Here is a 22,060-nt window from a genome sequence, read left to right on the forward strand (position 1 = left end):
GGAACCCAAGAAAGTGAAATCTCTCACTGCCTCCATTTCTTCCCCTTCTATTTGCCAGGAGGTGATGGGACCAGTGGCCATGATCTTAGTTTTTTTTGATGTTGAGCTTCAGACCATATTTTGCGCTCTCTTCTTTCACCCTCATTAAAAGGTTCTTTAATTCTTCCTCACTTTCTGCCATCAAGGTAGTATCATCAGCATATCTGAGGTTGTTGATATTTTTCCCGGCAATCTTAATTCCGGCTCGGGATTCATCCAGTCCAGCCTTTCGCATGATGAATTCTGCATATAAGTTAAATAAGCAGGGAGACAATATACAGCCTTGTCGTACTCCTTTCCCAATTTTGAACCAATCAGTTGTTCCATATCCAGTTCTAACTGTAGCTTCTTGTCCCACATAGAGATTTCTCAGGAGACGGATGAGGTGATCCGGCACTCCCATTTCTTTAAGAACTTGCCATAGTTTGCTGTGGTCGACACGGTCAAATGCTTTTGCACAGTCAATGAAGCAGAAGTAGATGTTTTTCTGGAACTCTCTAGCTTTCTGCATAATCCAGCGCATGTTTGCAATTTGGTCTCTGGTTCCTCTGCCCCTTTGAAATCCAGCTTGCACTTCTGGGAGTTCTCGGTCCACATACTGCTTAAGCCTGCCTTGTAGAATTTTAAGCATAACCTTGCTAGCGTGTGAAATGAGTGCAATTGTGTGGTAGTTGGAGCATTCTTTGGCACTGCCCTTCTTTGGGATTGGGATGTAGACTGATCTTCTCCAATCCTCTGGCCACTGCTGAGTTTTCCAAACTTGCTGGCATATTGAGTGTAGCACCTTAACAGCATCCTCTTTTAAATTTTAAATAGTTCAGCTGGAATATCATCACTTCCACTGGCCTTGTTGTTAGCAAGGCTTTCTAAGGCCCATTTGACTTCACTTTCCAGGATGTCTGGCTCAAGGTCAGCAACCACATTACCTGGGGTGTATGAGACCTCCATATCTTTCTGGTATAATTCCTCTGTGTATTCTTGCCACCTCTTCTTGATGTCTTCTGCTTCTGTTAGGTCCTTTCCACTTTTATCCTTAATTGTGGTAATCTTTGTACGAAACGTTCCTTTCATATCTCAAATTTTCTTGAACAAATCTCTGGTTTTTCCCATTCTGTTATTTTCCTCTATTTCTTTGCATTGCTCGTTTAGAAAGGCCCTCTTGTCTCTCCTTGCTATTCTTTGGAAATCTGCATTCAATTTCCTGTATCTTATTATGGAATAGGATGTCCCTATTTTCACTGGAGAAATGTTGAAGGGCATGACTTCATTGTATATGCTAATTAGGGATGGGCAAATCCTACAGTCCCAGTTTCCCTATTTTCCTCATTTTTTCTAGTCTTAAAGTTTTCCACATTTCTGCATTGGTTTGTGTTATATATATATATATATATATATATATATATATATATATATATATATATATATATAATTAGGCTCATGAAAATTCATAAGCATTTTTAAGTGTAATTCTCCTAATATACCTGTGTTTGTATGCAATTGTGCCTAATAGACATCGTTTTGCTAGCGGTCCCCCTAATATAATCATTTGTGTATGCTATTTTCACAAATATATGCCTTTTTATGCAGTTTTTCCTCTATATGCATTTTTGTATTTTTTCTTTCAAGATTCAGACAAGTGCACATTTCAAAGGAGAGTTAGGTTTTGAGCTGCATATTGTTCTCAGAAATACAAATTAGGCAGATTCACACTAAGATGTGAACTGAACCAAATTGTCCCCCATCACACCAAAGAAGCACAGTGCTACCTCTAGTTACGAACTTAATTCTTTCCGAAGGCCCATTCTTAACCTGAAAGTGTTCTTAACCAGAGGCATGCTTTTGCTAATGGGGGTCTCCTGCTGCCTCTGAGCCGCCGGCACACAATTTCCATTCTCACCCTGGGGCAAAGTTCTCAACTCAAGGTAACTCTTCTAGGTTACGGGGGTTTGTAACCTGAGGCGTTTGTAACTCGAGGTACCACTGCATTTCTATTAAACATGTTGTAAATTTAAATAGGGAAAACAGGTAGAGAAAAACGGGACTCCACAGCGCCATCTGGTGGCCAATTGTTACATACAACACCTATAAATTGCTTTTCCTTTACCAATCTAGCTGAGTTCTGTGTGAGGCCTGAGCAGCATGTTCACCAGCCTATCCATGTTCAGTCCCCAATGCCTCTTACAGTGAGCTTTTGGGTCTCCCTTGATTACACACGCACAGACACTATGCTGCAACATTTAATCAATTAATTGGTTAGCTTATTTAACTAAAGAGGTGTTCCCAATTAATGGGGAGCCAGATTTTAAAGCAGGATTTTAAAAGAGGCATTCTACCATTTCTCACACAGAGATCTGTATCATTTGAAGACCAATAACATATGATAAATATATATACAAGAATTCACCAAACAATTGCCAAATTTAGTAAGAAATAAGCCTGCTCCTACCTTCTAATGTTTTGGATAAGGATTGCAATGGTGATTAGTTGGTTGGCAAGCTCTTGGCACTTTTGATTAAACACGTAATACACAGTTACAGGTAGGTAGCCGTGTTGGTCTGCCATAGTGAAAACAAAATAAAATAAAAAATTCCTTCCAGTAGCACCTTAGAGACCAACTAAGTTTGTTCTTGGTATGAAGAGTGCATGCACACGAAAGCTCATACCAAGAACAAACTTAGTTGGTCTCTAAGGTGCTACTGGGAGGAATTTTTTATTTTATTTTGTTTTTACATAATACACAGTATATTGTTGTTATGATCCATCAAATTCTTGTAATTTAAACTGTTAGGCTACTGGCATTTTGGTTTTCCCAAAGTGAATCAGCGGGTGAAGTTTGTGAATGCATTTATACGTATTCAGAGTTAGCTGGATTATGCAGGGGAACATAATCCCTGAGGAATGTATGCAGGCAGGTCCTGGCTCACTTTGAAGGTTCTCTATAGGACAATAATGATGAGGGAAATAACTCTTCAGACAATGAGAAATGGTGGATGTCAAGGGATCTGTTGGTGCTGTCAACCAAGGCTCCCACCAGAAAGCATATATATGGTGGATATCGGGGGTGTCAGGGTTGTCTGCAGCATCCCATCCAAGCTGATCTTTAGCATGAGAGATACAGGATGTGCTGGCCCCAGGGGTTTGTCCGTGAAGCGAGGTCCAAGTCCAGTCCTGGGTCTAGGGGTCCAAAGGAGGTCAGTCCGGCAGGGAGTGAGGCAGGGACCAGGTCATGGTCCAAGGCAGGTTGCAGGTCAAGCATATGTTTGCAGCTAAGTTGCTCACGCAACTTGGGCTGGGGCTGGCTGGCTTTTATCTGGCCCTATGCATAGGGCGGCCCCGATCCTCTGGAGACTCGCCTCTCCTCCGGGCCTGGAGGCGAGCACTCCTCCTGTAAGCACTTAGCTCTCTTTGCCTCTCTGTCCTGAGCCTCTGCAGCTCAGGAGAGGCTGGTGGGTTACTGGACCCAGGAGCTGCCTCAGCGTCCTCTGAAGAGGCTGGGAGTGGAATGTTGTTGTTGTTGTTGTTCAGTCGTTCAGTCGTGTCCGACTCTTTGTGACCCCATGGACCAGAGCATGCCAGGCACGCCTATCCTTCACTGCCTCCCGCAGTTTGGCCAAACTCATGCTAGTCGCTTTGAGAACACTGTCCAACCATCTCATCCTCTGTCGTCCCCTTGTCCTTGTGCCCTCCATCTTTCCCAACATCAGGGTCTTTTCCAGGGAGTCTTCTCTTCTCATGAGGTGGCCAAAGTACTGGAGCCTCAACTTCAGGATCTGTCCTTCTAGTGAGCACTCAGGGCTGATTTCTTTGAGAATGGATAGGTTTGATCTTCTTGCAGTCCATGGGACTCTCAAGAGTCTCCTCCAGCACCATAATTTAAAAGCATCAATTCTTCGGCGATCAGCCTTCTTTATGGTCCAGCTCTCACTTCCGTACATTACTACTGGGAAAACCATAGCTTTAACTATACGGACCTTTGTCGGCAAGGTGATGTCTTTGCTTTTTAAGGTTTGTCATTGCTTTTCTCCCAAGAAGCAGGCAACTTGGGTCCTCCCTCCATCAGGAGCCAGCGCAGACTCTGCTGATGCCAGCACCTGGGGATCCAGCACAGGTGGGGATCCTTCAGGCTCAAGCCCTGGCCCTGGCTCAGCTGGTTCTGGAGGCGGGGGATCCTGTGCAGGCTGGGATCCCTCAGGTTCAGCATCTGAGTCTGACTCCCCAGGGGGAGTTGGAATCAAATCAACCTTACCTGACAATTGAAAAGGCAATCAAAGGCCATTGTGGGGGTTTCTGTGCTCTAAATCATGCCAAGTGGGTGCAGAATCCAGGAGACCCCATAGGGTGCCGCCCCCCCCCCCGGGGTGCCTCTTATTTGCTGAGAGGCTGCTGTAGAGGCAGGATTAGGCGGGGGCGGGGCTGCTGGTAAGGCAGCGGCAGATCTGGTCTCCAAGGAGTGCAATGCAGCTCTTGCTGCCGAAAAGGCGGCAGCAGCAGCAGCAGCAGCAGGTGATGCATTCTTTGGAGGTCGGATTTGCTGTCCCTATGGATCCTGGCACCTGAGGTGGTCACCTCCCATTGCATTCTGGGTGGGCCAACACTGGCATTTACAGCTGATGCCCATGTTAGCACTACTGGAAGTCTGCTGAGGCTGTTTAAAAACTGTGGCGTTCACCAGCTGAGCTGGTTGTGTGAATGGGCATTACATTTCCATTGCTTCTGAAGTGAATACGTTTTTGTTTACATCTCATGTAAATACAGTGGTGCCTCAGGTTACAGATGCCTCAGGTTATGGACTCCGCTAACCCAGAAATAACGCTTCAGGTTAAGAACTTTGCTTCAGGATAAGAACAGAAATCGTGCTCTGGCGGCGCAGCGGGAGGCCCCATTTGATAAAGTGGTGCTTCAGGTTAAGAACAGTTTCAGGTTAAGAACGGACCTCCGGAAGGAATTAAGTTCTTAACCCGAGGTACCACTGTACCCTCAAGAAAGAAACTTTCTCCTTCTAATGAATCTCAGAAATGATGTTCACTGCAGAAGACACATGAGCCTGGAGATTCGGCTCAGAGTCAGAGCCACAACTAGGATCGCCCCACCACAGTGCAATATGGAGCAAGCTTATTGGATTTCCCTTTCATCATTGCATGTGCCAACAATGATTTCTTGAAGCCTGAAGTGGAAAACAAAATTGAAAGCACAAAAACATATGCAGATGAAATCTAGAGCCAGAGAAGCTTCTGCCAATGCTCGGCCACTTATGTATGCTCAGAAATATTTACTTAGGAATTCTTAATTAAATAAACCATCCAGTAGTGAGATCCTATTTCAGATGTGTCACAGTGTCACCACAAAATATATCAGCCACTCTTTGTCTATATATATATAGACACATGCCATTGAAGAGTAGGTTTTCTCTACTCTCTTAACTAACTGAGCTGGACTGCGCCTTCTGTTAATGGAATATGTGTGTGGCTTCCTTCAGTCCATGCCTTGTACTCATTCTTTGCCCACAGTGATTGACGCTTTCTGACAGATAGAAGTAGCACCTCAGTAATCCTGCAAGAGCCCATTGTGTATAATAATGCACCAAAACTCAGTGACTATATAAGCAGACGTACATATCCTGCTTCAAATGCCAGCAACCTCTGGCGTGTCAGGCTAGAGACCTTTCTCAGATGCCAATAAGTGAACCTGGGCCTTTCTGCATGTAAAGCATGTCCCCTCTCCATGCATGGGGTGGTGGTGTTAGAGTTATCCAGAGGCGTACCTGGGGGTTGGTGAAACTGGCACCCGCTGAGGGTGCAGGTCTAGGGGTGGTGGTGCAAAAATCAACCCAGAAATCAGCCTCCAGTTATGTGTGTAAAGGTTGTGCAAGTACTGGGAGCTGAGCGGTATGGAAAATGGCAAGGCGGTACGAAGGTTGACTGCTGGAGACTATGGAGTGTGTGAGATATCTGTGTGTGGCACAGTTGCAGCGAGATCAAACATGGGAGGAGCTTTCCCTACACCATGGCACAAAAGTGTGTGAATTTTTTCACCCTTCCTCCTTGCCTCGCCTTCACTTCAGATGATTCAGATGTACTTTGGTTGCATAAGGTGTAGTAATTTCTAATGTAGCTATTGGAGTAAAGTGGTTTGAGGGGCAGGAGGTGTCGATACAGTTCCTTGCCAAGGGTGCCAGGGAGTTATCACAGATGGAGGTGAATTTGCAGGAATTGTTATGCAAGTCAACATTTTCAAGGGTGGAAGGGATTTCTGTGCATCTTCCTTAAGATGGTTGAGTTGGTGGCAAGGAAAAACAAAACAAAACATGTTATCCCCTTTATTTCTATGTACCTCTTTTCTTGGTGTTATTTACGTTTTTGTTGTGTCGCTGACTGCATGGTCAGGCAGAGTCCCCCAATCCCCAGGCAGCCCCTGAGTGGAATAATGACACAAGACAACGTGCTATGGGATGAAAATTAGGCCACAACTTTATTAAGATTCAGATGTAGGGAGACCTTGGCTCAGGCATTGGGTGTTTTCCTTCCCAGCTCCCCAGCTGGGGACCTGGGTAACTTCAGGGTTATCCAGCATGTGAGGGGAGTGGGCTAGCTCTGGAGAACATAAGTTCAAGCAGATAGCCCGCCCCCCTGTTTGCTGCTGCTGGAGGGGGAGGGCAATGACAACCTCAGGGCGTATGGGCCAATGCCTCCCCCCAAGACCCCTTTAACAGGAACCCTGATATCGAGATGCCATGGGGGCGTGGGGGCACCGCCCCATGCCCCCCCCCTTTATGAAGATGACTAAAGGATTCCGCCCAAGGCCTGCAACCGCCAAAGTTGTGACGTATTGCTACAGGAAAGGTGAAACCTGCCAATGCGGGGAAATTCCTTTCCGGCCCTTCAACAGCAGCCTTGACATAGCAGCGCCTGCGTGCCTGTGTGGCTGTGGAAATAAAATGGTTAACCTGCAACATGAAAACGTTAATTGAGGGAGTGGAGGGTGGGAGAAGCTCTGGAGCCCGACTGGTGCTCCCAGGTATATAAAACCTTCTATTGTGTGGGTCTGTGTTTCCCTCCCCTTACCTGGCCAATCCCCCTGGCAACACCTCCCCCAGGCAGGATTGGGCTGCTGACTGGGTAGGCGGAGACCACAGCTATCCAGCCTGGGAAGGTGAAGCCAGCCCAAACTACCAGGAGCTGCTCTGGGATGCAGGCGGCTGTGCGTGGCCATGCAAAATGCGCACCCCATTTGATGTGGGGAACGGTCATTATGATTGCCATTCCAGCAGCTATAAGAATTATTTCCCACTTTATGCAGCAACTGTATTCCCTGAACAGATCATTCAGGCTTGTTGGGGATAATTTGAATTCAGCCAAATGTAAACCAATATTCCCAATGGGGAAGACATAAAACATGAATTGAAATGGTGCATTTTCAAATAACCTCAGGGACATGATCCAGGGAGTAGCCACTTAGCTGTAGCGTCCTGGCATGGAGACACACCCCTCTTGATTATAATGTACATAACTGTGAATCTGAGAAAAACTGGCCCTAAGAAGGCATTTAAGTCATCCTGAGCACAGAATCAGCATCCCTTCCCCTTCCTTCGTGCTGTAAGTAAGATTTAAATGCCTCTCTAGTGTTGTAGCAGAACCTTAACATTAGATCCTCCATCTCCATATCAGCAGAGAACATCTCTTTGTTATTTTGAAACTAAATGTACGTAGTCTATAATTCCATAAACTATTAACCGGGGATGGAATTTATATATCCTAAGCGGTATTATATCACATAGTAACCTGAATCCAATGAATCTGAATTTTTATATATTAAAAATATTACAATATGTTTCAGGCTCACCGACTCTGCAAAGATATTGTGGAGGCTGACGCTCAGCTTCCAAGACCAGTGGCTCTTCCACTTCCTCCGCCTTCTGCCACTGCCACGGGCCAGGGGCTGCTTCCCCTCTGCGGCCTCCAACCCCTGGTTCATGCAACTGCACGAAGCCGGTGTGCCGCACGTGACAGCATCACATCCGGGCAACAGGCCCAGATGAACATTGAGGGGCCCCGCCCCCCACTAACAAATATTGGGGGGGCTCAAAGGGGTTCAGCCCCATGGAATCTACACTCCTGATGTGCCCCTACATTCTGGCACAAAGAGTTATTTCAATTAATTAATTCTTTATCCCACCATTCAACCAAATTAAATTCTAAAAGCACCCTAGATTGAGCTGCTTAGCCAAACTGAATAAAAACCTCAAGATTTTAAGAAGGAGAACCAAGCCAGCGGGGTGGGGAATGGTTAGAGAATGCCCAGAAGGGAACCTTGCCCAATAAGGGGGGGGGGCAGGGAGGAGAAGATTGTTGCAGGGGGAAAACTCTCTGTGGGTTCTACTGTAGACTATCATATTTTGTCTTACCTTTGTGGGAAAATGCCACTCTTATATTGCTGGGCTTTTTGTAAATGTGGGTGGGTGGGTGAAAAACAGGAAATTGAAAGAAATTTAGTTGTTGACTCCTTCAACATCCTGTGATATTTCCACATTTTTTTTTAAAAGGTTCCATGGGTAGAAGCCAGGCTAAAACCTTTTTGCTTAACATGTTCAGTAATGTTGGCGGGGGAAAGGGGGGCACCCAGAGGTGTAGTTACCCCAGTTGCATTTTGAATTGGTACATTCCATCAAGAGCCGTACAATGTGGAATTTGGCTCCAATTCAAGTAAGTAACTAATAAAATCTGAAGTTCCATCAACTTTTGTTTTAGGTCAACTTCTGTTTGCAACACTAAAAAGATTAGGGACTGGTCATTAGTTCAGTTGATGGTAAACCAAATAGCCCTCTACTTTCCCCCATCACTTATTGCTATTGATACCCAAGCTATGCTGTATAGCTTAGTCTGATGCTTTTACGCAGTGTAATCTGGTCACACATGGCACTAGAAGTCTTGATAGAACATGGCATTCAGGATTTCCTCTGATAAAAAAGGATATTGCACTGTGAGGAAAGATTAAATAGGTGCCAGTGCCAAAATACAGCACATTAATTTGTTTTTCAGCTGCTATGAAGCAAAAACACTCTCAAATCCAGCTGCAGATGTAGCTCACAATATGCCAAGACCTAAATGCGCAACATACCGCATTAGAATGTGTGACAAACAGAATGAGGAAGCCTGCAAGGAATAGCTTAAGAGGAAGCCTGAAATTGTTAGGCACATTTATTTAATATAAATACAGAATTTTCCAAACCTCAACCTCATGACTCAGCATTTCTGCTGGCAATCATTTATGGCAACCACTTAAGAGTGAGATAAAAGCAAAGCTGGAGGATATATTGGTAAGGCTGAGCCAAAAGAGGACTAAGACCCAACAGCAGCTATATATTTTTAAAGGAAGCGAATGCCTTATATTTTGTGTATATTTGTCTAATATCTTCTAGCTCTGTAGGGATCTAAAGTTAGAACACAGGGAGTAGTTGTAAAGATGCAGATGGGCAGGTTTGCATGGGAGCAGGTGGTCATTTGGGCACCCTGAGCCCAGACCACCTGAGGCTTAAAGGACAAGCCAATTGGAAGCCAAAGGACAGGTGCTTGCATGCTGCAATTGTGAGGGTGCATGCGAAGCTTGCATTTTGAGCAAATAGGATGTGGAATTATTGAGCAAAGCCACAGGTACCTTATTCTACATACACAAATTTCTTCTTTGAATGACAGCTGCCTCCCCTGCAGCAGCACCTTCAAAGCCATGCCTTGCCTGAATCTCTGCATTCCATTGTGGTTTTGTACATGAGCCATCATGAAGCATACTCTCTTGGCATTCATGATTAAGTGAGATGATCAGCAAATATTTTTTTTTTGTATTGTGTTAGTCACTGAGAATGGCATTGCAGTAATGCTTTGTATGGGACTGTAATGCTTTGGAATTTGATTTGATTGCCTGTAAAATAAGCACAAAATTTATTCTCCCTCTGATCACTGAAATCACCCAAAAAGGTGAGAACTGGAAATGTTCTATCTGGTTAAGTAGCCAAAAGCCTGAGCTCTGAATCATAGAAGCCCTGGGGTTCCAAGAGCCACTGCTATGAACTCTTTAGTTTGTGTAAATTTTGTCAGTTATGACAAGTACTTTAATTGCTATAATGCAGTATATCAGTGTATTATTGTTAAGAAACAGGGATGGCATTATAAACTTCCTACATCACCAGGACTTTTCAGGGAATGTCAGTTCCATTTCAGATACAGATGTGAGCGATGCTCCATAACAGTCGTGCATGGACATTCACCACTGCATTCGTTCATGGACTGCAGCATCAAATGGCGGCTTCTATATGTGAATAAGCCATTGCAGAACATGGAGGTAAGCTGGCTTCTATACATGGAGCAGAATCAGGTAGTAGAGACCTAACATTGGTAGAATGGTCTGCACCACTTCAGACTACAGGGGTGTGATCATATTCTTTTAAGTCTTCCTTTTGTTAAACAGCCTTCCTGTATGGCAGGGAAGAGAGTGACCTATGGCCTTCACTCTTGAGATGCTAAACTTGGACTTCTGGGGAGGATTTTTTGGTCTGTTTTATGTGGGGGAGCAGAAAAAATGTAATTGCTCCCTCCATGCACGGTACAGAGTGGGACAGTCTGTTCTACCATCTCAAGCCTCTGTTACCCAATTCTGTTCCATGTGTAGACCCAGCCCTGAAAGTTTCATGTTGCCCTCATGTACTCCTTTGTTTTTAAATTATTCTTTTTGCAAGCTGCTTTGAGTGACGGCTATTGGAAGGGTGGTATAGATATAAATAAAGACAATGCTCTCAGTGGAGCTAGTTCACACATTCAGATATGGAACATCAAGAGATGTACATACACTGTGTGAAGCAGCCTGATTGTTGGCCTCAGTAAGTGTGATGCTGCACAGAAGCATGTATGGCTATGGAAGGAGGAAAAGTGTAAGAGGGACAAATGAAGCTGCCTTATATTGAAACAGATTGGTCCATCTAGCCTAGTATCTGGTCCTCTGAGGTCTCAGGCGTGTTTCTGCTGCTGGAGGGATTTTGAATATGAGCTGGCGATGGAACCCAACCTTCTGCCTGAAAAGCGTATGGTCAGTCACTGATGTCTTAGGTCACCTATTGTGAAAGTAGCAAGGATAATAAAGAGAGCCTGGTGGACCCTAAGATGAGTTTGAAGCAAGAATGGATGAGCATCAGATGATCAGATGATCAGAGATTAGGTCACATGGACTGTTGTGAAAGAATGGAAGCCAGGACCTAAAGCAGGAAGCACCTGCGGAAATAGAGGACCTATTCACTCTTCCAGTTCATAGACAATGCTTCATCATGACAATGCCACCCTGGAGTGTTTTCCAACAATACACAAAGTACAATAATATATACAACATAACAAAAATTAAAAGCAGCACAATTAATAAAGGTAACAATAGAGCAACAGCATGAAAACAATTAAGCCAGTCTGCAGGAGGCCCTGTTTGGTGACAGAGAGTGCCAGGACCAGGCCTGATCAATTTGAATCCTTAACAGGTCCAAGAATTCCAGAATCCAATGTCACAGTGAGCATGTTAATATTCTGTTTGCATTTCTTTAATGCCTAAAACTGCTGCTGGGAAAAGAAACTTCAAAATAGATATGGTTATTCCCTATAACATTTCAACACTTGCATTTGCACAGTTCAGTGTACCAATATACAAGGGCTCCAAGACTGGCTAAGGACTCCACTACTTAAAAAGCTCCCATTTTCACTTTTCACAAAGCACAAGGAAGCTTAGAGGTTGCATAAGACATCCCTCAAGTTCATATTTCACATACTGTCGGAATACGTTACACGGATCCGCCATAGGATCCACATTTATTTAATTGTTTAATGAAGTTTTCGGGATCTACTTTTGGTATCACTACGTGCAAAAGCGAAAGCGAAAGCAAGAATGAATAGTCTGGTTCACCAATGAGATTAATCCGCCTTTATTTTGTAGTCCCGGTCATGTTCAAAGTTATTAATGAGCGTTAAACCTGCTTCCCGCCTTTTTGGAGGGCAGCAACAGTAATTTTATTGGTTGAGGCATTGATCATGATGTCACGTTTGTTCCTAAATAAAAGGCTGAGGCTCCCCCGCTTAGGCACGTTTTTCCTATGTTCTTTTGGTTCAGTTAGACGACGTTCTGCCTTAGTTTAGTTTAAGGGTATTGGGAGCGGGCTGGATGGGTTGGATGGGTTTTTCCTTTAGTTAGAGTTAGATCGCGGAAGATCATTCGGTTTAGCTTTAGTTAGGTTCTTTAGGTTTAGCCTAGGGCTAGGCTGCGGAAGATATTTCGGTTTTAGTATTATTTAGTTAGCCTCGCGGAAGATTGGGCGCGCAGGGACTTTGAGCTTAGGAGAACTTAGCTTAGGGGACGAGCCTACGCGGGTTCTGCCAAAGCCACAAAAGATATAACCGGTGTCTGTCTTTCTTTGGGGTAAATGGGGAGTAAAAGGTTTAAGGTAAATTTTTTAATTTCCTTGAGTTGATCTATCTACTCAGATTCAGGGTATCCTCTATTTCTCGAGGCAATATTTTAGTTAGAAGGCAATTAAGAACTCATGCACCTTCGGAGTCATCACCCGGCTTACTCAGCTTCCTTCGGATTGTGAGACTTGGCCGGCGCCCGTGCTCATAAGCACGCGGAACGCTGGCCGCTTTCCCCGCTACTGGTACCTCGTGCATGAGCAGTCCAAGTTTGTGCACGAGGAGCTCCAGCACCCAAACCCCGACAACATACCTTGTCTCTACCTGGCTAAGGTGTCCGTCAAGGATGCCTTGCTTCAAAGCACAACCTTGAAAATGGCATTACATATATTGTATTGTGTTTCAGTCTCTGCTGCAAGCTTTTTCTCTTCTTTTATTTGCTGCATGTAGTTAATGGATGGTGGACTTGCAGCACTGGTGCCATGAATGGTGTGGGCAGTGACAGCACCCATGACTCCTATCTAGTGAATAACCTTATCTAATATAATGTTGAATAAAGACATTCCATCTAAACAAAAAATTGTCCTATCTGATGTTCTGTTCTCTCAAATTTGTTAGTTTAGCCAACAACATCTGTTGTACCACTCTGTAATGGATGGGAAGTCATCAGATCCCCATTAGTTTCAATGGGTCAACTCTGAGTAAAACTTAGTTGAATACCACCCCTACTATTCAAGCTTCCTCTCCAACACTGTGGTGCTTCTTTGATCTTCAGCTCTGGATATTGGAATGGAAACCACTGCAAGGCTCATAGGGGCTGTCTATGTATTGCAGTGCAGGCATTGCATTTTATGGAATGAGCTCCCTATGGAGATCTGGTGACCACTGACTATGAGAGGCTTTCACAGACATTTAAAGGCCTTTTAGTTTTCTAAAGCATTTCTTGACTATTGAGTACTTTATTGGGTCTGGTTGCTTTAGTTGTTGAAATTATATGACCATATGGATGTTCTGTTATTTATTTATTGTAATGGTTTCATGTACATTGTGAACTGCTTTGAGATAAGTGAAAAGCAGTATATAAGTTTTTAAAAATAATAAATAAAGTGGCACAATCTCTAGCTCTGGAGTTAAAGCCATAGCTTAGTCCTCCTGGTTCATTTTGAAGCACAGCTTGTTTCCAGCAGGGGCCAGCTCCCCTTTGCTAAGGGTATTGCAGCCTCAAAACTGTTTATCGTTGAGATAGCATACTGCGGAATACAAAAACTTTAATGAAAATTGTAAGCGTGTCTGCTGCAGTTATTGAAAATGTTTCTTTTACTCTGTCTAAACGTTTGAGACACTTCTGTGAAAAGTTCCAGACCGTTTTCCAGGTCTGAAAAACCTGACTCTGAAATTTGTGCTTGCAAGCTCCTATTAATCATTCATCACCTCGTGTTTATAATAATGAGCGTGAATGTTGGTTGAATAAAGTCATCCCCTACTTTTTATGTTGTGGTTTAAAATTAGAAAGGGATGAACTGGTTTGAAAGCATTCTGCAGCGAGGCGGAGCCAGGGCCCGCTAAACTTAATCTGCCCTTCAGTTAGCAAGATTTCAAAAAATCCAAATCAGATTTTTAATATCTATTTCTCACATCTCCACATTCCCTCGTATGATCACAGGCAGAAGCTGGAAGTGCCAACGTTTTGTAAGACAGATTGCACATGTGGTAACTCTGGCCCAAGCAAAACCAGGCATTACCGAAAGTCATGCAAGGTTTCCAGCCCCACTGCCAGACCAAAGAGGTTGGGATAAGTGTGCGTAATTACAGGAGCCCCCTTCCAGCCCTTTTGCTCTTAGCCAGTTGCCTTGTCCAGCATGCTATGCTATCAAGGAAATGGAATTAATGGCTTCCATTAGCTCTAATGCTTCTTCTCTGCTTTTCTTTAGAGCTTTGTCATCTGTGGTGGCTTTAGGAGCAAACATAATCTGCAACAAAATCCCAGGCTTGGCCCCTCGGCAGCGAGCAATCTGCCAGAGCCGTCCCGATGCCATCATAGTGATCGGAGAAGGGGCCCAGATGGGGATCAATGAATGCCAGTACCAGTTCCGATATGGCAGGTGGAACTGCTCAGCACTGGGAGAGAAAACAGTCTTTGGTCAAGAGCTTCGAGTAGGTAAGGGATTCCTTCAAGTAACGTTGCAGAGGGAAAGCATATTAACAGGCATATAATAGTTGCCAGATGTAACTACCATCCTCAATAGATCAGATGTCCTCTTTCTTTCTTTCTTTCTTCTTCTCTTTCTTTCTTCTTTTCTTTCTTTCTTTCTTTCTACATGTTAATGTGGCAAAGTCAAATGTCAATATATTGGCCCAGATTATTGAAACCAAGTGGCATAACTCTTGCACGTATGCAACGTGGAACCTTAGTAACCCTGTTTTAAATTGTGTGAGGCATTTCCCCTTTATCCCAGAAAGCTCTTCAGGACTGAGCCTGTGTAGTCCTAGTGCCTTTCTCTTAGCATCCTAGATTCTTCCTTTGGTGTAAAGGGCAATCAATTCATATGTAGATTATAAATATTTGTTCATGTGAATTGGCCCTGCACCCTCCACTATGCTATATTAGTAGTGATCAGCAATTCTCCTGGGCTCCTTTTGAAACTGGTAACTGACTGGACTGCATCCTTAGAATTGCCACAGACATTTTTTTAATGAATTTGAAGCAAATTTGGGGTTCCATATTGCCATGGCAATATTGGAGCCAATCATGGGGAAGGGTTTTCTTCTTTTGTGTGTAGCATGTGAACATGGACCTAATATTGTACTAGTATGGAAAATGACTGCGTTTGCTGGAAGATGATGGTCTTCCCATTCAAAGTTTCAGGGTGAATAACTGTCAATTGTACCTCTGGTAAGAATTGGGCTTTTTTCCATCCCTGAACTACATTAACCAAAATATTCACCAAGTTCGTGAACTTGTTCAGTGAACCTGGGGAACTCCCAAAAATGTCTGACTCTGATTGATGTGGTGCTTGGTGGCTTTTTATGGTTTAAACCAAACTCAGACTAAACATGGCCATTTCAGCTGTGTTTTGCTTTGGGGTTGTACGTCCATCTGAAGCCAAAGCAGAAGGTTAAGTAGAGGGGTAAGAAACCACAAGAATAATAATAGCTGGGGAAAGGGGACTCTTGAACACCTTCAGAGGAATGTAGGATCTGCAGATTTTCAGTAATTTATGATTAAGAGTCTGATTGAATAATTTAAGGGTTAGACTCTGATCTGCTCCTGTGATAACAGACTGCTTTAAGTCAGGGGTGATAACTCTTAGTTTGGGGGCCTAATCTCTGCTCCACAAGCATTTTTTTCTGCCTTCCCCAAGACCCCACAGATTTTGGCAGAAGTGGTAAAAAAGAAAAGAAAAAGAAAGACAACACAGCGTTGGGGTGGGCAGAACCCAGTGCACTGATGGGGATGCGAACCACCCCCCTCCCAAATTACTTGAGCGAACAGGGTGCAATAATCGCCACAGCTCAGCTGAGGAAGTGGGGCTGTGTGCTTACATTTGTCTGCCTGGGTGTACTCTCTCCCTCTCTCTCTCTCTCTCTGTGTGTGTGTGTGTGGTGTCTTGTGGGCCTCAGAGTCTTGGCCAAGGTTGACTATAGTCCCTGGGTCAATAAGCAATAGCCACTGCTGCCTTAAGTCTATTTATCATCTGGGAAGTCAGCAGCATAGTGGCCATGGTTTAGTGGCAGTGGACATCTGCTGCATGCAGGAAGCCCCAGCTTCAGTCTCTGGCTAAGACCTACACCAAAGACCATGTGAAGCTTTGATGAACCCGTAATCAGAGCTTGGTAAATGCCAATAAAAGAATTAAAATTCTGCATACAGGCAAACCAAGCTTTGTGTCAAGGAATCTGAATTCTGCGAACCATGCAAATTATGCACTCAACAAAAGTGCTCCCCTCATTTTACATAAATGTGTGTGGCGTATTTTATTATTTTCATATATTTGTTTTGTAATTTTGGGACATTACAATGAGATGCTGCCCCCTTTGCCTTTGAAGTTACAGCAAGCATTGCTCATATATTTTGGATAGCAACTCCAGGTCTCCTCTCCCACACCCTCCACACACAGCATGTAATAAAAAAACAACAACAACACAACAACATCAACAATTAAGGCCACATGTTTGCTCACCACACTCATCCCTTCCCTATCTGCACAAAGAGCACCCCACCAGAGGCATAGGAAGGTCAAGTGGTACCCGGTGTGAAAAAATTCTTGTCACCCCCCCAATTGAATTTTTTTTTTTGCCTGCAAAAATGGATTTACGTTATTTCATATTTTCTTACAAAGGAATGTGGATTCTGAGCCTCTGATAACAAGTAGGCGGACTATGGACAGATACTTAAATCTACAGGATGGATTGTGTTTTGGCTTGTGTTATTTTATTTATATTTATTGTTTATTTATTTATTTAATAAAATTTATTTTAAAAAAACCTGCAAAGTGGTTTACCTAAACAAAAACAAAAAAACACAGCAGTAAAATCAAGAAAATTAACAATCCTACTTTAAAACATACAAAGCTAAAATATTAAGATTAAAATTACTTCAACTTCCTAAGCATCTAGGTATGCTTCCCTAAAGAAGAATGCTTTTTAGCAGGTGCCCGAAAAGAGTCTAGCAAAGGCACGTGCTTTGTTGAAATTTCAGGCCTTCACGACATAGGAAAATAGCCAAGTAAACAGCTTTTTTCATGGAGGAGAGTCAAGATATTAACTGATGTGCATGAAACTTCATATGTACAGGTGAAACTCGAAAAATTAGAATATCGTGGAAAAGTCCATTTATGTAATTGTTTTCATGAGCTACTGGAGTTTAATATATGAGATAGACTCATGAAATGCAAAGTGATATATGTCAAGCCTTTGTTGTTACAATTGGATGATTATGGCGTACAGCTGATGAAAACCCCAAAGTTGAAACTGTTAATTTGGGGCTCTCATCAGCTGTATGCCATAATCATCACAATTATAACAAATAAAGGCTTGACATATCTCGCTTTGCATGTCATGAGTTTATCTCATATATTAGTTTCACCTTTTAAGTTGAATTACTGAAAGATATGAACCTTTCCACAATATTCTAATTTTTCAAGTTTCACCTGTAGCTATATAATCCCTAGTGTAGTAAGATACAACCTTTGGAGCAGGCATTTTTAAAAAAGGTTTTTTTTATGAACCACCCTAGTAGGGCAGCAATTGTTACTTGATACTTTGTCACCCCCCTCCATGATGGCACCTGGGTCGGACCGCCCCCCCCCGCCGCCCCCTTTCCTACTCCCCTGCAACCCACAAAGTGCACTAAGCTCAGAGAAATAGGATGGCACCGCATCATGAATTTCAGGTTACTCCACATTACCATACAGAAAAGAAACGGAGGTGTGAGTCTGTTGTTTTGGTGGTTTCCATGCAACTTGAGTAATGTCTAGTTCTGGCCTTTCAAATCTAGCTTCACAGCCATTAGGTCAGAAACTTGCTTAAAAAAAGAGAAGAAGCTAAGATTATATGGATGCTGAAATCAGTGCTGAATACAGCATTCTGAACTTATTCTATGCACCACAGAATACACCCAGGATGCAAAGACAGCGTTTCCAGTATCCTTGTGATATGGTTCAAATTATTAGAGTCAGAAAGAAATCCTGAACCATTCAGACAGCTTTTTGGTTAATGTGAAACACTCTTCTCCTTCTTATTACTTTTATTTGTTTTTTTTTTATCTCCTACTGTCATTTTGTCATATTATTGGCACTGCTATTTAACTATTTGTTAGTGGTTACTGTTAATGTCAGGTTGATGGTATGTTTATTATAAAACATCTGTATATTTATTATGGGAAAACCTATATTGATATATTTGTTTTACTCCGGTAATTGGGGGTATGGTGTGTGGGAGTGAGATGTGAAGAATGGAAGCTCAACAAATAATCTGAAAGATAATAAAGAGAAGAAATTAAGACAATTTTAAACACAGTTGCAGGGTAGTGCCAAACTTTACATAATAAGAAAGGAGGGATGATGTTGTTACAGTCTGAATCGTGTATTCCCATCGTGTGAAGGTGGTTCCATCACATAAATGTGTGAATTATAGTTGTAATCCATGTAAGGCACAGGTGGGCAACGCACACCTGGAAGGGGGTATGTAACACATGTGGACATAAGCACTAAAGAAGTCTTAAAGCAATTACCACCAAGTAAAATAAAATAAAATAAAATAAAATAAAATAAAATAAAATAATAAATTTCATGAACATATGAAAAGCAGATTTACCAATACAGCCATATTGTTGGTGCTGCCCAAACATCTCAAAAAACAAAAGTGTGCCAAAAACAATGACAGGTTTCCCCGCGGTTGATCTTGCTGCACACATAGACGTCATATACAAATATACATCTGTCACTTTGAGCCAATTGCAACCTCTCCACCGAACCTGCCTCACAGGATTGTTGTAAAGAAAAAATGTGCGAGGGAAGGGATTGTGTACAACACCTTCCACAGATAAATGAAATGAAATAGTTTTTAGAGGTAAGCTGCCTTGAGTCAGCGAAAAAAGTGGGTAGCAACAACAACAACGGAAACTGTGAAAATGAGCAGGAACATACCAAAGAGTAAACTGGGTGAACTCTTACTTCTTACTTACTTCTGAGTAAAAATGCTTAGGATTGTAGTGTAAGGCTTCCAGAAAGGAATAAACACTCCATGCATTTCCTTGAAAAATTGCTGGCTGTTGAAGCATTGCAATTAAATACTTTAAAGTGGATTGGTGACATTTTCCTTCAAAATTACAGGGAGGGCTTTGTATGCCATCTTCACCATTTCCTTCATTTGATGCCGTACTTTTTTGCAGTATAACAGGACTCCATTTTTGCACCCGCACCTACACAGCAAAGTCTCTTCTTTCCAAAAAGGACAGGATGGGGGGGGCATGCATCTGATCTCTCATCACTTTAATTGTTCTTTGAGAAGTGGAGGAAGTAAAAAGGGAAACAGGGACATTCCAGGATCAAATCAGAAACCGAGATGGCTTCTGTAATTCTGGAACTATTTCTGGAAAATTGGGACAATTTGAGGGTATGCATTTTGAAGGCAGAAAAAAAGGCCAGCGATGCTGCTTTAAAGAGAGTTTGTCAAAATGATGGCGAGCTCTGCACTCTTCTCCCACCAGATGCCACCCTTGAGTCCTAATGTGCTGCCCCCTCTTTGCATCGGGTTCTGAGCCTCAGGAAACTTAACATGTCTCATTCATGTACCAGATAGAGAAGCTCTTAACATATTTTGTGCCTGTGCTGCAAGGGGAAGAGGCAAGGTTCGGCCATAGAGCACATGCTTTATACATACAGAATCCCCTGTCCAATCTGTGGCATCTTTAGGTCGTCAAAGCAGATAGTCAGTAGGCTGTTGTTGTTGTTCAGTTGTTCAGTTGTGTCCGACTCTTCGTGACCCCATGGACCAGAGCACGCCAGGCACGCCTATCCTCACTGCCTCTCGCAGTTTGGCCAAACTCATGTAGTAGCTTCGAGAACACGGTCCAACCATCTCGTCCTCTGCCGTCCCCTTCTCCTTGCACCCTCCATCTTCCCCAACATCAGGTCTTTTCCAGGGAGTCTTCTCTTCTCATGAGGTGGCCAAAGTACGGGAGCCTCAACTTCGGATCTTCCTTCTAGTGAGCACTCAGGGCTGATTTCTTTGAGAATGGATAGTTTGATCTTCTTGCAGTCCATGGGAGTCAGTAGGCTATCAAGGCTGAAATAGAGAAGACAATGGAAATTCTTGGATCTGCCATCTCTAAATTTGGCCAGTAACTGGGAAAGGTCTGTCCAGATCAAATGGTTGGTTATGTTTTATCCTAGAGATAGAAGATTAAGGAGAGGCCCATGACAATGTCTTCAAAAGCCTGATGGGCATTTCATGCTAATGGTTGGAACAGATTAGTCCAGAGGGCAGGACTAGAGCCAAAGGATGGAAATTGCAGGGAAGCAGTTCTTCACTAAACATGAAAAGGAACCTTCTAACAACGTGAACTGGTCAACTGTGAAAGAGAACTGCCTTGAGAACTGGTGGCTTCCCCTTTGCAGAAGGCGTTTAAGCAGAGGTTCGTGGCTCAAGGATGCTGTGGTTGCATCCTGCTTTGCAGGCTCTTCATTGAGTTTGAAGTAGATCAGTGGAGGTCAGAAGCTAGATCACAATTTACTCTTGTGCTTTGAAGTAAACTGGCAGCATTTTTATGTTGTGAACTGCCAAAGATCTGCAGATAAAGGGTGGTACACAAATTAAACAAACAACAAAACAAACAAATAAGCAACCTGTCTCCTGTATAGCAATAATAACATTCAAAATGACACACACACCATGCAACACACACACAAACACAAACAAACAAAGCTGTTGAAATGTGGGCAGGGAGAAGCTAACCAGGAGTGGCTTTTTGTGGTAGACTGAGGATTGGGACCTCAGTTCAGCTCTGGTGCTCTAAACAAATTCCTGGGCTCAAAATTATATCACTTGAAACATCTATCCTATGCACCAGGCTCTGGTCAATGGGTTTCAAGGATCCAGTAACAAAACAAAAGCAAAGTAGATCTCCAAAGACTGAAGCCTGCCCACCCTTGGACTAGATTCTCTCATAAGCACACTTCTATGATTTTATGAGACCCTGGTGCCCAGGGTGCGCAGGTAACTCTTTCCCTCAGCGCATGTTCCTGACCAAAAAGCTCCTTCCCAAACTGTTCTTTATGCTTCTCAGATTCCAATTTGAAATTCTATAATTACTCCATGGGCTTTTTGCAAAAGCCCATGGAGTAATTATGGAATTTCAATTGGAATCTGAGAAGTCCACTCGTTGAGCTTATTAACATTGTTCTTATGCTGTTAGGGAAAACAAGAATGAGAAATAAAGGACACCTGGGGTGGGGGGTGGGGCTTACACTAAAACGGCATTACATGACATTAAAACAACTACAAACTGGGATGTAAAGCATGTATCTTTTACCAATAGAGCCTATTTCCAGCTCCTGAAAGAGCCACTAAGTCAGACTATGTCTAAAGATACCAATTATCCAAATATGTGTGTCAGGAAGGATGGCTGCTGGAATTATTTCAGCCACATTAACATCAGGCCCGGGTAGCCAGCAAGTTGGGCAATGCTAAGAGGCACCATCGGAAAGAGCTGCAAAGGGCTGCTCCTGTTTAGCTGTCCTTGAAGCAGTAAATCAGCAGAAAGCAATACATGCTGTGGAATTCCAGCTTTATCACCAGGCAGCTTTGGAAGCAGGGAAAAACCAACAGCAAGGTTCTTGTGGAGAAAAGAGAAGCCTAGCTAAAGATTATCTTGGCTCCTGGTGAGATAAGAAAATGCGGGGAGAGTATTGTTACTGCTTAAGACAGCAAAAGATGATAGATAACGAGAAGCTCAAGGTTCCAGTTAGTTACATGCATTTCTTAAGGCCACATTTCTAGCCCTGCTCACCTGGAAGTAACCCCTATCCCACTTTAGGACTTACTTCTGAGTAGACATAGATCAGATTGTGTTGTGAGACACACCAAGAAGA

The 22,060-nt window shown here is 43.1% G+C and overlaps 1 protein-coding gene across 2 annotated transcripts in view; it reads left to right on the forward strand.

Moving 5' to 3' along the window:
• Positions 1–22,060, forward strand: part of WNT7B (Wnt family member 7B) — a 119,415-nt gene that overhangs the window by 77,944 nt on the left and 19,411 nt on the right. For both annotated transcript variants that reach the window (XM_033148261.1, XM_033148260.1), the window contains exon 2: positions 14,399–14,625. In XM_033148261.1, coding sequence (XP_033004152.1) covers positions 14,399–14,625 — 227 coding nt within the window. The remainder of the gene's footprint in view (positions 1–14,398; positions 14,626–22,060) is intronic.

The sequence above is a fragment of the Lacerta agilis genome, chromosome 5, assembly GCF_009819535.1.
Source record: "Lacerta agilis isolate rLacAgi1 chromosome 5, rLacAgi1.pri, whole genome shotgun sequence".
Taxonomy (NCBI): domain Eukaryota; kingdom Metazoa; phylum Chordata; class Lepidosauria; order Squamata; family Lacertidae; genus Lacerta; species Lacerta agilis.